General features: G+C 43.7%; 2 protein-coding genes across 5 annotated transcripts in view; one reads left to right on the top strand and one right to left on the bottom strand.

The window, feature by feature from the left end:
- Positions 1-8,629, top strand: part of frem3 (Fras1 related extracellular matrix 3) — a 29,183-nt gene extending 20,554 nt beyond the window's left edge. Inside the window, exons 7-24 of one of the 4 annotated variants that reach the window (XM_054603731.1) lie at positions 508-657; positions 740-949; positions 1,516-1,713; positions 1,802-1,966; positions 2,388-2,570; positions 2,682-2,812; positions 3,289-3,447; positions 3,542-3,845; positions 3,929-4,060; positions 4,163-4,494; positions 4,928-5,120; positions 5,208-5,312; positions 5,754-5,881; positions 5,980-6,114; positions 6,382-6,508; positions 6,628-6,815; positions 6,915-7,061; positions 7,147-8,629. In XM_054603731.1, coding sequence (XP_054459706.1) covers positions 508-657; positions 740-949; positions 1,516-1,713; positions 1,802-1,966; positions 2,388-2,570; positions 2,682-2,812; positions 3,289-3,447; positions 3,542-3,845; positions 3,929-4,060; positions 4,163-4,494; positions 4,928-5,120; positions 5,208-5,312; positions 5,754-5,881; positions 5,980-6,114; positions 6,382-6,508; positions 6,628-6,815; positions 6,915-7,061; positions 7,147-7,713 — 3,554 coding nt within the window. In that variant the 3' untranslated portion in view covers positions 7,714-8,629. Of the gene's footprint in view, positions 1-507; positions 658-739; positions 950-1,515; positions 1,714-1,801; positions 1,967-2,387; positions 2,571-2,681; positions 2,813-3,288; positions 3,448-3,541; positions 3,846-3,928; positions 4,061-4,162; positions 4,495-4,927; positions 5,125-5,175; positions 5,343-5,748; positions 5,882-5,979; positions 6,115-6,381; positions 6,509-6,627; positions 6,816-6,914; positions 7,062-7,146 lie in introns of all 4 variants that reach the window. The other 3 variants (XM_054603729.1, XM_054603730.1, XM_054603727.1) reach the window with 3 other exon arrangements.
- A 111-nt stretch (positions 8,630-8,740) lies between these two features.
- Positions 8,741-17,198, bottom strand: smarca5 (SWI/SNF related, matrix associated, actin dependent regulator of chromatin, subfamily a, member 5). The gene is made up of 24 exons (XM_054603732.1): positions 16,840-17,198; positions 15,482-15,595; positions 15,227-15,393; positions 15,035-15,135; positions 14,831-14,931; positions 14,546-14,725; positions 13,927-14,082; positions 13,697-13,828; positions 13,469-13,537; positions 13,243-13,352; positions 12,901-13,127; positions 12,340-12,461; positions 12,064-12,216; positions 11,785-11,917; positions 11,505-11,653; positions 11,287-11,409; positions 11,076-11,183; positions 10,849-10,962; positions 10,609-10,731; positions 10,354-10,486; positions 10,146-10,264; positions 9,741-9,953; positions 9,533-9,643; positions 8,741-9,217 (listed from the first exon to the last, which is right to left on the bottom strand). Exons 1-24 carry the CDS (start codon positions 16,909-16,911, stop codon positions 9,152-9,154), a joined length of 3,096 nt encoding a protein of 1,031 aa, XP_054459707.1. The 5' UTR covers positions 16,912-17,198; the 3' UTR covers positions 8,741-9,151.
- Positions 17,199-17,951: the final 753 nt, after the last annotated feature.

Raw genomic sequence — 17,951 nt, 5'->3', positions numbered from 1 at the left:
CTCTGCCAAACCCTCACCATACCACCTATCAGCTGCTCTATCATCAGAAGCTGGGAACATCCCTTCACCTGTACACACAAGCACACGCTTTATTCTTTAGGTTTATCCTCGGCTCTTTGGCGTTGAGTTCAGACAGACCTGTCTGGATTTAGATAAGTGGGGGAGGAAGGTTGAAGGGGAGCAGGATAAGAGGGATGACAGCTCTCTTCCTGTGCTGAGTCAAAAATTATGGAGTTTGCTCAGCTATTCATGCCAATTTGTCCCTGAACATGGCTCGATTAAAAGCTTATGTTACTATGTCTCTCTGACAAGAAGCTATAGTTCCAACAAACTGATGAAAGTACAATATTAAGACAAGATGTCACAATGATAAATTAATGTCAATATGCTGTTTCTCTTTTGCATGATAATTACATTTTTAAAAGTGCTGACCTGCGGGAGTTTTGAACCGGCGCAATGTCTTAATCATTAACTATTGCACTTTCCTATGATTCCTAAATCTCACAGAGCCCTCGCTGTATTTTGGGGAACCCGAGTATTTCGTGGATGAGAGTTCAGGCTACGTTGAGGTGAAGGTCTGGAGGACAGGGACCGACCTGTCCAAGACGGCTACTGTCACCGTCCGCTCCAGGAAGAGTGAGCCTGTCTCTGCAGAAGGTAAAATCAGCAGTTCCACACGACGTTTAGTCATCATTTTGCATCAGAGTGTCAGTTCATGGTTTCCCCTCTGTCTGGCCAGCTGGACTAGACTACGTCGGCATCAGTCGCAACCTAGACTTTGCTCCCGGAGTGACAATGCAGACTTTCAGAGTGACCATCCTGGATGACTTGGGTCAGCCGGAGCTGGAGGGGCCTGAGACCTTTGACCTCGTGTTAAGGATGCCCATGAACGCTGTGCTGGGAGAACCGAGCAAGACCACCATCACCATCAATGATACAGTCACCGATGGTGAGTGTCAAGCACACATACAAAACCTAATAATGAATGTTTGTAAGCCTACAGTAACTTTACAGTATATTCTATACGAGATGATGTGAGTCAACTTCAAGTTCAAAATCAATACACTGAATTTTAATAATTGCTATATTGCTTTTTTTTATATTATCATATCTAAGTAAAATTCTATACAAAATCACTTTCCTTTTAACCCCTTTTGTTTAGCATGTCTATCCAACATAAGTACCTAAACAATTAGTTAATGGTTTAAGACACACTATAATGTAGTTGTTAGAGGAAATATGGATATTTTTACAAGTCAATATGTAGTGATGTAATATAATAAAGCATTTATTAAGTTACTATACCAATGTAAAAGCCTTTCATAGGTTGATTTTAAATGTCCTGATATGAGTCTGAATTTGTTTTTGTAAATGTATCCATTCCCGTTTATATTTGAGATATTTATATTTCTTCTTTTAACAATATCATTTTTTAAACTTTACAGTTAGTGCACATTTAGCTTCAATTAAGCCCAGTGAGACTCTCTCTTAACAAGTTGATTACTGTCTTTACAGTGCCCAAGGTTCAGTTTAAGGAAGGAAGCTACAAGGTGGAGGAGTCTGATGGAGAGGTGACAGCCATAGTGTACCGCAGTGGAGACATCAGCCTCAGGTCAACAGTTCGCTGTTACACTCGCCAGGGCTCTGCTCAGGTCATGATGGACTACAGTGAAAGACCCAATAACGACGCCTCTGTCATCACCTTCTTACCAGGTGAGACCTCCCCTCTCCGTCTTAATCTCTCTGCTCCTCTACATCCTGCAGCACGTATCTGAGTATGTTGACCGTTTTTTTTCTCCAGGTGAAACTGAGAAGCCGTGTGTGGTCAGCCTGATGGACGACTCCGTCCACGAGGAGGACGAGGAGTTCCGCCTCGTCCTGGGAACTCCCAAGAGCAAGTCACCGTATGGAGCTTCTATTGGGGAGCAGAAGGAGGCGCTGGTCACAGTCACGGATGGGAAAGATAGTACGTACTATACTTCTAACATGAAAAAAAAATGTTATGTGAAATATTGTGACACAAAAAGACAGAATATTCCACATTGCCCACAAGAATGACTGTAGGTAGCCTATAGATTAAAACTATGGGATTAGTAAAGATGCCCTTTAGCAAAGCACTTCACTCCTAACTGTGGAGAGTAAGTGTGAGCTGAGTTTTTTTGTACCAGGCATGCTACAAATATGAAGGATGGATGTTGCCGCAAATAAATACAATATTAATTTACATTTATACATCATAGAAACTGACTAAATTAAGTTTTTTATTCCATCTAAAAAATGTCTTTTAAAATGTTTAATTTGTTTCCTGTTCTGGTAAACTACTCTGCTTGTTGTTTTGGCTCATAATAATGATAATTTTTGTCATTCTGATTTTCTTCTTTTTCTAGAGCCCATCATCCGTTTCTCTGAGATCAAGTACAGTGTGCGTGAACCGCAGGTCAAAGGTAACGTGGCTGTAGTGAAAATTCCCATCCTGCGTGTTGGAGACACCTCAAAGGTTTCAGTGGTGAGAGTGCACACCAAGGACGGTTCTGCAACCTCCGGAGAGGACTACAACCCACTGTCAGAGGGTAAGGACACGGTTTATTGGCTGCAAAGTGACGCAGTAGCTTCAACAGTGCACCTTCATATGAACTTGTGTTTTTTAATCAGTGCTCACTTCGCTGTGTCTGTGTCTTAAGATGTTGAGTTCAAGGAGGGCGAGAAGGAACACTTTGTGGAGATTGAGGTCCTGTATGACGGTCAGAGAGAGATGAGAGAGGCCTTCACTGTACACATGAAGCCTGATGACAACATGGTGGCTGAAATACAGGTGACACAAAGGTTACCCAGCACAACAAATATATAAACCTGTAGCACGTCTTACATGTGCACACGTACAGTGCTGCATATCTACACATGTGAGCATGCGCCCCTGTCATGCCAGCCTGTGTTAAAATAGCCAGGCAGCAGCTGGCATTGCTGTCAGCGTGCCTGAACCACAGAGTCTTATAAAAAGCTTTTCCCTCTGGAATGAGATGCGGAGGGGAATGTCCCAGCAGAGCTAAACAGTAGGCAAACCTATAAACAGAACTGCGACATTCTACCCATATACTCTTCATCAGGCACGCACCGCTCACGTCACAAATTCAGATATGTTACAAACTTAGAATTTAGAAAGATATGATGAAATGTGTTTGAGGAATTGTGAAAGGATGCTATACTTTGGCTGAAGTCATGAGTGAAGATTGAGATTGGCCAAAATTAAAGTTGACAACCAGCTAACGATGCTTTTCCTCTTCTTGCTAGATGAACAAGGCCATTGTGTACATTGAGGAGATGGACAGTGTGGCGGACGTTACCTTCCCTGCAGTGCCCCAAGTGGTTTCCCTGCTCATGTATGATGACACAGCTAAAACCAAAGACAAGCCCCAACCGCCCAATGGTTACCCTGTTGTGTGTGTGACGGTGAGTGTAAATGCTTCTGCTGCTTTTGACAGCATGACATACCTCCAGGTTTCTTTCATTTTTCAGTTGCCACATGTCTTGTCATCCCTTGCAGGCTTGCAACCCAAAGTACCACGACTTTGACAAAACCGGCTCAATCTGCTCTGCGGAGAACATCAACGACACTCTCACTCAGTATCGCTGGATGATCAGCGCCCCCACCGGGTCAGATGGAGTGACCAGCCCCATGAGGGAGGTGGACACTAATACGTTCTTCACCAACACCAAGTCCATCACTTTGGATTCGATCTACTTCCAGACCGGCTCAAGGGTTCAGTGTGCAGCAAGAGCCTTCAACGCCAATGGAGATGCCGGTCTGGAGTTGTCCAGCCCCATTGCTGTGATCAGCAAGGAGGAGGGTGAGTGAAGCACTGATTGGATAGATGTAAATAAATACTCTGTTAAGAGTTAATTGGTTTAACTGACTTCTTAATCTTTGCAGGTATGTGTCAGCCTCGTGTCCAAGGCACCGTTGGAGCTGAACCTTTCTCTGCTAAGATCCGCTACACCGGTCCCGATGACCCCGACTTCCCCAACCTCATTAAACTCACTATCAACATGCCTCACATGGATGGTGAGCAGTGTACATTGGTTGCAACACTTGATATACAGTCTTTATTGTTTACTAATCTTGACAAAGACCCAGAATGTTAACAAGCTTTTTCAATATCAACAGGCATGTTACCAGTGATCTCCACAAGATCTCTGTCCAACTTCGAGCTCACCCTGAGTCCAGACGGCACTCGTGTGGGCAACCATCGCTGCTCCAACTTGCTGGACTTCAACGAGATCCAAACAGGCCACGGCTTCATCACCGATGCAACAAAGAACCCTGAAATCATTGGCGAGACTTCACCATACCAGTACAGCCCGCTCATGCGCTCAGCCAACTCTCTGCGCTTCTACAGGAACCTCAACCTGGAGGCCTGCCTCTGGGAGTTCACCAGCTACTACGACATGTCAGAGCTGCTGAATGACTGTGGAGGCTCCATAGGCACAGATGGACAGGTAAGACATAGAGTCAATCATTTCCAAGCAACGGTTACACCAGAATTTATTGATCAATAGATTTAATTCCAGAGTCAAAGTAAATCTATGCTAATTACTTACAGCAAGTTTGACGTGCAAATGTGCGGCATTGACCAATCACAATTTGTCTTAACAGTTAGAGGAAACTATTGTAGGTTGTTAGCTCTGTTGCATTATTCCCATTTATTTAACAGTCCAAAGAAAATATTAGGCAATTGTGATTGATATGACCAGCATTTTCCCATACGCCTAGTTCCTGGTTAGCTAGCCAGCTACAGTAGTTAGTCCTGTGCACAATCACAATTTCCAAGCTTGTGGAATCACATACCTTGTGAGGATGTACACTTTCAAACTCACACAGAGAAACTTCCTACATCATCCTTGATAATGACTGATTGCATCTCTTATTTAGGTGCTGAACCTGGTCCAGTCCTACGTCACCCTGCGCGTCCCTCTGTTTGTGTCCTACGTCTTCCACTCTCCGGTGGCTGTGGGAGGCTGGCAGCACTTTGACCTGCAGTCGGAGCTCAAACTCACCTTTGTGTACGATACGGCTATTCTGTGGCAGGACGGCATCGGCAGCCCACCTGAGGCTGAGCTACAAGGTTTGTTCTCAGACCGATGCTGCTCCCTGCTGGTGCTGCTGGAGCATCTATGAAGCGTTGTGACAACTCTGTTTTCTGTTCTCCTAGGAGCCATGTACCCAACCAGTATGCGTATCAACGAGGAGGGACGTCTGGTGGTTAACTTCAAGACAGAGGCCCGCTTCAGGGGACAGTTTGTTATGTCTCATCCAGGTAAGAGGGTGGCAGCCCCACACACACACACACACACACACACACACACACACACACACACACACACCACACACACACACACACACACACACACACACACACACACACACACACACACACACACACACACACACACACACACACACACACATAAAACCATCCAGTGTGGTCATTCTATACAGCAACCTCCTATTGGATTACCCTGTAGCCGACATCCTCTCTTCATCTATTTCTGGAGTTCCATTGGGGGTCCTTCCTGTGTGAAAGTGTCAGAGGTCATTTCAGCAAATGTCAAAATGACCCTTTAGCGTTTACAGTTAGGAAACAAGTGGCTCAAACAATGTCGAAGGTCACTCTGTAAATAAATAAATAAAAGTAGACATGGCTGCTAGTTGTATTTTGGACGAAAAGATTTATGACCGTCTGTGTGTTTGTTTTCAGGAACCAGCGTGTCATCCATGGTGATGTGTGCTGACCACCCTGGGCTGACATTCACTCTCGCCCTGGTCAGGACTGAGCCGACCTACAACCAGCCCATGCAGCAGTGGAGCTTTGTCTCAGACTTTGCTGTGAGTTGATGTACAATCAAAACTTGCCAGCTGTGGTACAAATAGACTTCAAAGACAGTCTTAACATTCTTTCTTTGTTTTTTCTGCGTGACTTCCAGGTGCGAGACTACTCCGGGACTTACACGGTGAAGATTATCGCCTGCATTGCATCACCCAATGGAGAGTTCACCATCCCTCCTGTCTGCCACCCAAGAGAGCCCCTTACCTTCGACATGGACATTCGCTTCCAGCAGGTTAGCCTTGATATCCTGACAAAAATACCCCAGAATTATTTAATTCTGGATTTATTAGTCAGGGCCAAGGCCAGAACGAATTGTTTTTTTAAGATGACACTGCAAAAAGACCATCTTACCAATCATTTAGATGTTAATAAGTTTTAATAGTTTCCAGGGCAGGTCAATTTGTCAGGAAAAGTTAACAACATTTACTACAAAATGTCTTTTAAAGATAGTTTCAATCTGAATCTGTTTTGTGTACGTAACTCTCGCTCTGTGCTCCAGGTGAGTGACCCGGTTGCAGCCGAGTTCAGCCTCAACACTCAGATGTTCCTGCTGTCCAAGAAGGAGTTGTGGTTGTCTGACGGCTCCATGGGCTTTGGAGAAGGGACTGATGCTGCTTTTTCAGACGGTAATGCAACACTGCAGCCTAGTGGATTTTACTAAACATTACAGCTGAGGACCATTAACCCTCTGAGAACCCCATGTTATAGTCCCACCTTCCATTTCATCTGTTATGATCTGCTTCAGGCTCCATGATCTACGGTCGTGTGATGGTGGACCCAGTCCAGAACCTGGGCGACTCCTTCTCCTGCAGCATTGAAAAAGTCTTCCTCTGCACCGGAGCAGACGGCTACGTTCCCAAGTACAACCCCACCAACAAGGAGTATGGCTGTCTGGCAGACGCTCCCTCTCTGCTCTACAGATTTAAGATCCTGGTAAGATGCAATGAATCCACAAGGACAACACTTCAGGGAGTTGTGGATCCAAAATAAGTAGAGGTCATGTCTTAATTCTGTGTGTGTGTTGTTCTACAGGATAAGGCCCAGCCAGAGACTCAAGCTTCAGCATTTGGTGATGTTGCTTTTAAGGCAACGCTGGCTCAAGACACACCTGGAGGTCTGCCTTTGGTCATACAACCAGGATCAGATGGGTTCACACTCTCCTCCTCGCCACTTTTCCAGGTCTGTATGATTCTCAAAATACATTATATTCATGCATTGTATCAACACGAACATAGATGAGTATTGAAACATATTTCTTATCTAGGTGGCAGCTGGTCGAGAATGGTTCATGCACACAATCTACACAGTCCGCTCCCGAGAGAATGCCAACCGCAACATCGGCAAGCGCAGTGTTGAGTACCTGCATCACAGCATGTACTCTGTTGAGCATCCTGAGACCTCCGACATGGTTAGCCGCCACCGCCGGGCCGCCCCTGCTCTCGCTGACCCTGGCGTGGCCCAGGACATCGGTGTCGAAAACAACCGAGGCACCAACATCCAGCACATCGCTCTGGACCGAGCGGACCGCATGGTAGTCAGCCAGCGCCAGCCCTGGTCCCCTAACCGGGAGCCCTTACTGGAGAACCCCCTGCTGGAAAGTTCTGGCAGAGAACTGGCTGACACTTCCACCCTGCCGATGTTGGTGGGTCTGGCAGGTGTGATCCTTCTCATCTGCCTCATCGCCACTGTTGTCATTCTTCTGCTGCGGCGCAAGAAGAGTGAAAAGAAGACCCAGTTCCCTCCTTACACCACCTCCTCTTCTTCTGCCTACAACGGCTATAGCCAAGGCCCAGCAGGCATGTGGAGCAGCGCAGACAACTCTGAAGTCTAAATGTGGACCTGTTCCACCTCAAACACCTGTCCCTTATTAAAAAGACTATGATAGTCTCCTCCACCATTGTGCCTTTTACAGCCCAACTCTTGTAGCACTGAATAGAGCCCAGTACGACCTGTGGACAGCACAATAAGTCAGTGATCGGGGCTCACAATGCAGAATGAGTTTTCAGGGACTTATTGATCTCTGATGATGGTTAGTTCTTGCTGTAATGTACTGCAGGTTTTTGAAGCCTATTTTGAATCATGGGTGTACGAAGAAGCCCCCCCCCCCCAAAAAAAGGATTCACCTGCTTCATTGGTTGCCAAATTGTAAAATACCCTGCTTATCCAGTGCTTGCAAATGCATGAAATCTCTATTTAGTAAATGCAATTATTTCACACATTAAAGGCAAACTTGTTTAAATATAAGGAACAAAATGTTCTATGTTCCTCCTTTAAAGATAATTAGTTTACCATGTTTTTTTTATTTTTTATTATTATTTACTGCGTTAAATGGACTGAATGTTAGTTGAAGCTGACCTTAATGAATGATGTGATAAGTGATTTTTAGTATTGGTATTTAACTGTTGTGCTTTAAAAAGCCCCCAGTATACCTGCCCACTGCAGAGTTACAATACCAATATGGTGTCATTGAAAGGGATTGTAAATGTTTTTTTTTTTTTTTTTTTAACATTTTTTCAGGTCAATGTGGCTGAATTCAGATGCAAAACTATCTGTGTACATATCAATGTAGGACTATGAAAAAAGGTATTACTACACCCTGGTGAAACTTGAAAAATTATGAACTCTACGTATCTCTGGTTTGTCGATCAAGTCCTGAAAAAATTGTAGTTAAAAAGTTTGAATTATTCTTCCACAGGTGACAGTTTATTTTAATGTGCCAATTGTTAGCAGACTTCTATGGCTTATTGATTTTGTGTCAATTTCAAGAATTTGGATGTATGTACACTTCAACTGCCAAATATAAAATGTCCTTTTTTGAATCAGTGTCTTATTTACCAGAGTACACACATTTGTAAAAAACAGGAGGTTTATTTGTTACGTTCAAAAAGACATTTTCTACTTCACATAGGAAGATAAAAGAAACAAATGTTTTCTTTAAAATAAAAAGGTTACATATCGCCTCAAGCAATGGAATGTGGTACAACCAACAGGCATAAATACATGTTTTTTTCAATTAAGTACTGGTAAAAAAGGACTAGCAAACAAAAAACTAAACCAGCACAGCTGCAGTGTTTAGGCAAGTGACAAGGCAGGCTTGTGAAGGAGCACTTCCTAAATCCTAAATACAACGAGGTCAGTCCATCGGGGTGTCACACAGTACGTGATTACGGCCTGCCAAACAAACACACACTAGGACTGACAGTACTGGAGCTGGCTGCTGCTGCTGACTTTGAATTCTGACACTGTACGCAGTAGATTTAAGTTCAGCTTCACAACTTGAGCTTTTTTCTGCGTCCACGGCCATCTGGGGTTGCCTCTGACTTACGTTTCTGGGCCTGGAAAGGAGGAGAAAATTATTAAGAGACGCATCACGAGCCGATACATAAAGGTCAATGCCATCCAGACTAAGAGGGCAGGCAAGCAAATCTCAACACTTATTTGTATTCTTCTAGTATCTTAATACCAAAGGTTTTTGACAAAGTTTGCAAAGTCGTGAGTTTCGACTAACAAGAAGACACAACAAATGGTTGAGAAAAAATATTCCTAAACGTTAGGTCAAAAATGATTGTTCTGAAACTCATGATCACTGGTACTGATCATTTATTTGGCATCAATTAATAAGTGTCATGCTTCCTGGATTTGAAACTTACTGAAGTACTCTTTGGGCCGCGTTTCTTCTTCTCAGCCTTCTCCCTCTCCTCCAGCTCCATGTTCTCTCTCTCTATCAGTGTGATCAGGGTGTTGCATCGTCTCTGTAGCTCCTTAACACAGCAACGAACATGATTTTTTTTTAAGTAACATATTTTAAAATCATACATAAGAGCAAAAGAGAAATAGTACAAAGAAGCCGACATTTACCATGGCGGTCCTGGATTTTAGGAACCAGTCGAAGCGGAACTGAGGCGAGTTGCGGATGCACTGACGCAGCTCGTCGTACACGCTCTCCTTGTCGAAGCCCAGCTTGTGCAGCATGCAGATAAGGAAGCGGTCCTCCTCCTCTGTGTAGTTCTTGCCTTTGTTGGTGCCATAGGAGATACGGAGCTGATGGAAGGGAGCCTTGTAGCGACCAATCTGGGCAACGAGATAAGAAACGGTGAGGGACCGTTAATGAATTAAAACAGGAAGAGAAGATAATGTGACGAAGAGACAATTAATCCAAGCAAGATTTAGAGTTTAAGTGTTCTAATACAACGCTTAATGAGATGAAGCTAATTGGGTCGTTTAAACAACCAATGATTAGCCACATGGTTGACAGTCAGCTACCTTTGAGTCCAGTGCTTTCTTGATGCTGATCCTCCTCTGGATCCTGGCTTCTCCTCTCTCTATCTGGGCCATGATCTTCTCGATGTCCTGAAGCTCATTGCAGCGCTCCCAGAATACAGCTGGAGGAACAAACAGGCACAAATTACGAAAAGAAAATCTAAAGTTTGCCTGTGAGATACAGTGAGGATAAAAAATAAACTGTAATTACCAGAATATTCCATGACCTCCTCTGGCGTTTTACCCTCAACCTCTCTGGCAATGTTCTCAATATCATCTCGTCCCCACTTCTCGTTGGCCTTGATGAACTGGTTGAAGTCACGTTTGTTCCAAATAGTGAATCCCTGCAATGAAGGTACAGTTGATCAAAATATTGCACAATCTAGATCCAGACACAAAACGTTTAAATAGGACCTCCCGGCATATTATCCATAATTTGTTTGCATTTGGGGAGAATATTCAGTACCTGTTGCAGCAGGTTCTCCTTCTCCTCCAGCTCCTCCTCTGTGAGAGCCTCAGCGTCATCGATCTTATTCTGCTCTTCCTTCTGGAGCTGGGCCGAGTTTGGCATTTCTGGATTACGTGGAACCTAAAGAGACACGGACACAGATTGACTTAGAGACATTTCTAAAAGACCTTCTTACTCAATCCAAACGTGTACAAATAATCGAATTCTCATCAGGAAAAAAACAAAACATCTCTGTACCTTGTAGCCGATGGTTTTCCTGTAAAACAGAATTTCCTTTTCTAGAAGCTCAAAGAGACGTGGAGGGAAGAACTGGAAGTCCTGGACGTTCGGTTGCTTGGGAGGACGAGGAGCCTGGGAGATGGAGTCACACAAACAAATGTTACGCCTCAACCAGGATAACATGCCATCCATACAGAGAGTTGAATTACTCATCCTGTTGAATTACTACAGTGATCCTTCCCTACCTTTGGCGCTTTGGGCTCACTGACTCGCAGAGCCTCTCTGAAGTAGGCGTCCACGGCGTAATTGGCTTTCCTTTCTCTCTTGGGTGGCTCGATCCAGTTGGTAATGACCTGAATGAAGAAGCAAGAGAGGAAACAAGGTTCAACACTCAAAAGGATCAGGTTTTTGGAATTAGAGACTGAATAATGATGTGGTTAGTTTTTTTTTTTTTACCTTTTTCTTCTCTCTATAATCTTCCCCTTCAAACGTGTACACACTGCTGTTCTCCGTGTCCATGGTGAAGTTTCTCAGAGTGCTCTCACCCAGATTAGACATCTTCTCCTTCATCTCAATAGTCTAGCAAATGACAACATCAGAGTGTTCATTTTATGGCAAGTTTAAAAAATAAAAACAAAAAGGCATTTTTTTTCCTCTTGTGCATCCAGACTCACCTTCCTTTCGCCTCTCTCCAGGATTGCGTCAATGTCGTCATCTGTGATCTCGCTCTCTTTGGAAGCGAACACGTGCGTGGCTCCGTGGCGGATGATGGACAGCATCTCGTCCTTGCCCAGCTTGTTGGCGCTTGGATCAACTAGTCTTCCTGTTAAAACAAATAGAAGACAACTTAGTGGCTTACTCAAATCCCAAATGACCCTATTGGTATGTTCTGTGTTGTACCAAATTCCCAGGGAAATCCTTTCTGTATTAATAAGACAGGGAAAAAGGAGTTACCTTGCTGGATGACAATGGAGTCCAGGCGCAGCTTCATCTCGGCCCTCTCCACAATCCTCTCCTCCACCGTGTTTTCAGTGATGAAGCGAAAGACGCGTACCTGTTTCTGCTGACCGATCCTGTGCGCTCGGTCCTGAAATTAAAAAACATAAAACTAGTCATGACCCTGCATCTGAAATCAAAGTTATACGGCATCCACTCTTATTTTAAAAGGGAAAAAGAAAATCTGATACTGTGAATCCTTGCTGCTGAACAAGTCATATGTTGTTCAGTACTAACCATGGCCTGAAGGTCAACTTGGGGGTTCCAATCCGAGTCGTACAGGATGACCACATCTGCTGTCGCCAGGTTGATACCCAGACCTCCAGCTCTGGTGCTCAACATGAAGAGGAACTTGGCGCTGTTGGGCTCATTGAATGCATTGATAGAGATCTGAAAACACAAAAAGACACATAAAAATGACATGTATTTATATTAAACGCATCTTATAGTTTACCGAGAAAAGATGTTAATCTCTCATACGACATAATCCTATAGAAGATCCAAGCAGCACACCTGTCTCTCCTCGTGCGGCGTCTGGCCATCCAGGCGGCAGTAGCCGTAGTTCCTCCACATGCAGTAGTCCTCCAAGATGTCCAGCACTCTGGTCATCTGACTGAAGATGAGCACACGAGAACCTGGAAAGAAGGAAAGACGGTACAATCAGTCAACGTTATGTAGAAACAAAAGCTAAATAATCTATTGTTGGAAGGTGCTGTATGCATTAGAGATGTGTTTCCGCCATTCGGTCTGATTTAAGATATGTAAAAGATGAAACAGACATTTGTGTTTTCCTGTGTTGGGTGTAAGATAGTGGTGAAAAGTAAATTCATAATTATTATATTTCACAACAAAAGCAAAGGTTAGAAAATACTCCAAAAACTGCTTGTAGAATGGAGTATTTTATGGTATTAGTACTTTAAAACTGAGTACTACTTCCACTACCTATGAATAAATAACACAGGTGTGGTTCTGTTTGTATCTTAATATTGTAGATTTCAAAATTCTGTAATAAAAATAATATAACGATAGATAACAGAAAATTCTCCTTAAATTACAGCATGGCCATCTACATACCCTGCTTCTTCATCTTGGGTAGCAGCTTGTCCAGCACCGTCATCTTGCCACTGTTCACCACCAGGTGAAGGTCGGTGGTGTATGGGGGACCGGGCTCGGCTCCGTCGAAGAGATATGGGTGGTTGCAGCATTTCCTCAGCTGCATGAGGACGTTCAGTAGACGCATCTTGTCCATCTTACCCGCTGAGTTCAGAATGTCTATGTCCTTCATCAGGATCTTTGTGTACCTGAGTTAATATTACATAACAGCGTGAAAAAATGAAATATCAGTATCCCGTTTAATTCAAGCTGAGAAGAACAAAGAATCTTAAAATGGATTAAAGCTTGATTAAGGTTGCTTACCACTCTCGCTGCATCTTACTCAGGCCCACATACATCTTGATCTCTTTTTTCGGAAGCAGAGTCTTCTCTACGTCGGCTTTTATACGACGAAGCAAGAAAGGACGCAGAACCTATACAAAACAAATGGCAGGTCAAAAAGAGTGCTTTAACCCAAATAAGAGGCAAAAATATTAAAATGTGCAGAGATTTTTGGGGGAAGATGACATGAGGAAAAAACAATACTTACAGTGTGAAGACGTTCAACCAACTTTGTGTCGCCCAAGCAGTTGTTTGTGTCAAACCAGGAATCAAAGTCCTTTGGGGGAAAAATGTAATTAGTACCAGAATACAGAGCAGTTTTCTTCTAAATAACAGACACAACCACAGCAGTGCAACTAGGGATTCCAGCTTAAAAGATCATTTATCTTCTAGTGACAGTCTCTGCTGATCTTGTTCGTTTCTAGGCCATTCTTACATCAGCTGAGTTGAAGACATCAGGCAGCAGGAAGTTCAGCAGAGCCCACAGCTCGTGAAGGTTGTTCTGCAGAGGCGTTCCAGTCAGCAACAGACGGTTGGTGGTCTTAAACTCACGCACAATCTCTGACAGCTATGGGAAACAAATTGCTTTTGTTAGTAAATCTTGTAAAACGCTAAGTGGCTTTGACATATGTAAACGTGTCCAGTTTGTTTCAGTGGCTGTCTGACCTTTGATTTCTCATTCTTGATTCTGTGAGCCTCGTCAATGACCAGGTACCTCCAGTTGAACTTCTTGAACACGGCCTTCTCAATGATGAGCATCTCGTAGGATGTGACACACACGTCCCATTCTCCGGGCAGCAGCACATCTCTGATCAGGGCATTCTGAAATTGATGCAAAATTATTCAGCCATTTTATAATAGTACATTTTTCATTGTTCAAGTTGTCTGTAGCCCTCAGTGACAGATTGTCTGCCAAAGAAAAAATCTTGCATGCTGTTGCTTACTCCACGCTCCACTTTCTTACTTCCACACACAGAGTTGGTAAAAATCCATTTGTTTAATATACTCACTATATCCCCTCAGGGAAACAAATGAAATGATTTCCCATGTCTATAAATAATGCTGAAAATGAAGCTGGTGTAACATGGAATAAATGTAACAGTACAAAAAACAAACGCTTGCATAATGAAAACATACTAAACATACTAAACTAAGATGTTGTAAGGTGGGTCAAACGACATTTTACCATTTCAAAACGAGCACATTAAAAATCTAACAAATAGGAAGTATTTCTATTTCCAGTTACGTTAGGCTTTTTAGATAATAACAACATTCTGATTCCTACCCTCTCCTCTCTGTCTCCGATCAGGCAGACTGCACGGAGGGAAGGCACCCATCTCTTGAACTCGTTCATCCAGTTGTAGAGGGTGGACTTGGGCACCAGCACCATGTGGGGACCGGGGATGTTCCTGTAGTGCTTCATATAACCCAGCAGGGAAATGGTCTGCAGAGTCTTCCCCAAACCCTAAGAAGCAGCAGAGAGTGTGTGGTGAGTTAAAAAAAAAACGTACATATGTCACTCCCTTTTAAATGTATGCTTAAACTGTTTCGACTGTGAGGAAGTACGGACCATCTCATCGGCGAGGATGCCGTTGATGCCATTCTCATACAGAGAGATGAGCCAGTTCAGTCCACGGACCTGATAGTCTCTCATTTTTCCAGCTTTGACGTCTAAACGAGAGAGAAGAAAACGTATTATCATTACTTCTACTCAACATATACATTTGCAATACACCTTTCTCTCAAGCCTAAATTAAGTCAGGGCTTTACTTACAGGAGGGAGAGTCATCGAAGCGGGTGCAGACGGTAGTAGTCTTGGTGCTCTCGCTCAGCAGCTCCTCATCCTCCTCTTGCTCTGTGCGGCGATGTCGGTTGCTGTCAAAGCACAGGAGAGAAACAATGATTCATGATCACAATGGGAGCAACCTTCTTAAAATGAAATATACACGTGTGGACGTGAACTCACTCTCCGGCAGACAGCAGGTTCTGTTTCTCATCTTTCTTGATGCGAGGACGTCCTGGCTTCATCTTCAGGGGGGAGGTGGGGGTCTTCTGTGCGGCCGGTTGGATGAAATGAGCAAACAACTCTGTTTGCTTCAACAGGTACTCAAATCTGTTGGTCCGGTCTGTTTGCTGGACACACAGGAAGACAGACTTGTTAACGTATCCATGAACAGAGTGGTGAGCCATGCAGTGAAAGCTATACTTAAAGGATCCTTACCACTTTCTCTTCGTAATCCGGAACTTCTTTAGCTCCGGATGATGAAGCATCTTGTCCATCGGTCCCGGCCTCTGAAGAGGACTCTTTTCCAGCATCTGAAGAATCAGACTTCTCCTGAGCAGAAAAACACCCACCGTCTGGTTTACTGGCAATCCTCCAATTTGTTAAAAACAACAACAACAACAACAACAACAACAACAACAACAACAACAACAACAACAACAACAGGCAGGAAGAGACGAGACAAACTTCCTGCTCTGTTCTGGGATGCTCTCTGGAACCCACAGAGGAAGCAGGAGAGAGACAACTGATCTAAAAACTCCATGCTACCATGGTCTCCCTACCTCCCCTACATAAAACCTTAAACCCTCGAGGCAACTCCTTCCCCTATCGTGTGTGTGCAGGAGCACTGCCTCAGGTCCTTTGCCCTCACTGCTGCTACCATTTCTCTGAGAGGGGCCAAAACTGTATCGCAAGTCACCCAAAGTGCTCAACCTTCTGCTGTGAAATTTTGATTAAAAAAAAAGAAGGTACATTTCAGTTCACTCTCCTTGTTTTTACCGCTTTGAATGCTGTCAACACTGCCATTTGCTGGGACAAGACACTTCACCCACCATCCAATCTGATTCTCTCAAGGGCCATATTTTTGTATTCAATGTAACAACTGTTCCTTATTTGTCTCAATACACTTGCATTTACTATTAATGCCAAGTAAAGTGTTTATCGCCCTTGATTGAAGTTATTCATAGTGTATTGTAGTACTCTGGCCAGTTCTTGTTACTGTCACTTTCTAATACCATGCACCTGTTCCTGTATTACAAAGTTTCCCTGCTTGGGTGTGTGTAAAGTTTGTTTAATTTGGTCAACAAAATCAGGACTAAGGACCTCAACCAAGTGTGTCGCGGTGGGGCCATGCAGCAGCATCATCCCTCGGCTACGGAAGCCGTAGATGCCCCGTCCTGCTGAAAACAAAGACGGGACAGCTGGTCATTTCACGATGTTCTCTAAAAGACAGATCACCGTCACACGCAGTGGATCTGGACTGGGAGTAGATAGAAACCCCCTCTGCGACTCTTAACGCCATTATAGACTGGCTACTTGGTCACTGGGGAGGCTGGGCTGGTGGTGTGAGCGCTCGTGAGGCGGGCCGGCCTTGCTGCTGCTGCTCTCGGGACCGAGCTGTTGTTGTCGGGAGCTAATGCTAGCATCTCCGCGGCTAACTAGCTAACACGTTAGCACACACGGCTCGCGGTGGCATCAACACAGTCAAAGCGGCACTATTTAAACACAGCGGGGGTAGGAGGGCTACACGTACGCCGTGGTGAGAGGAGGTCTGTGCGGGTCTTTACGGGTCTTACCTCCGCTCCTCCGGCTTCTTCTACTTCAGGCTGCTCTTCCCGCTGCTCCACGCAGCTCAGGATTTCCGACATTTTTTTTTTACCGTATTTCCACTTGGATTCGGAAACACCGTATGTTGTGCCTTAAATCACCCCCGTATAAGAGACGCTGAAGACTTCCCGGACTTCCTCGCAGTCGAATGAGGACTATGTTGTTGATGTGAAGGACACACCGGCTGGTCACAAGCAGCACGTTCCCGCTAGCTAGAGTTTAGTCGAGCACCCGCGTTCACGCAGCGCCAACCCGGTGTGTGCGAACTCTCGCGAGACTTGGATCGCGATGCATTTAGTGGCTGTTATGTGTGTTCAGGCTTAATGATGGCCCCAAATATCTACCTATTTACTGTCTGTCTTTACTGTGCAACCTACAGCAACAGTGTCCATCTAAAAGTTAAAATACAAAATAAAATCAGTGCATAAATCATTAAATGACTTAATTGCATGCAAGAAGTTTCATTTAAATCAAATGTAGGGTAACAATTGACAGTCTGTGAGTCGACTGAACTTATGAGCATGTTTGTTTTGAATACATTCCTATACACTTTTTGTAAACATTTTAACCCTTAAAGTACTATAATTATGACAGGCCGCCTGGTCCTTTTTGTCTTTTTTCTTCAATAAATGTGTCAGAAAATGTCCTTTGTGTAAATTATTTTGCTCTTTTTTTCAGGAGAAATGTAACTTTCAAAATCTGGCAAGTATTTGTCATTATTATATGTTATAAATGCTAAAAGATATGTTTTCCTGTCCATACAAAGTAATTTGCTACAGTGGATTCACTCATACCTGAAGGAGGTCACTCACTTTTTTTACCCTTATGAATAAAATGTTCCTCATGACAGTTGAATAGTTTAGCAATTATAATAATTAAAAAACACACCTCTTTGATTATTTCAAGATGTTCATCAATCGTCTCATTCTCAAATCTGTAAACAACTTTTGGGATATTGTCCCTACATTGACTGTCACTTTAACCTTCCCATATTTTATTGTAAATTTTCATATTTTACAAATTCAAATGATTTCACTATTGCACAGTGTTAATTGTTATGCACCTATCACCAAGCCAAATC

The sequence above is a fragment of the Anoplopoma fimbria genome, chromosome 9, assembly GCF_027596085.1.
Source record: "Anoplopoma fimbria isolate UVic2021 breed Golden Eagle Sablefish chromosome 9, Afim_UVic_2022, whole genome shotgun sequence".
NCBI lineage: Eukaryota > Metazoa > Chordata > Actinopteri > Perciformes > Anoplopomatidae > Anoplopoma > Anoplopoma fimbria.
The sequence above is the reverse complement of the archived record's forward strand: the minus strand, read 5'-3'. Positions and strand labels throughout refer to the sequence as shown.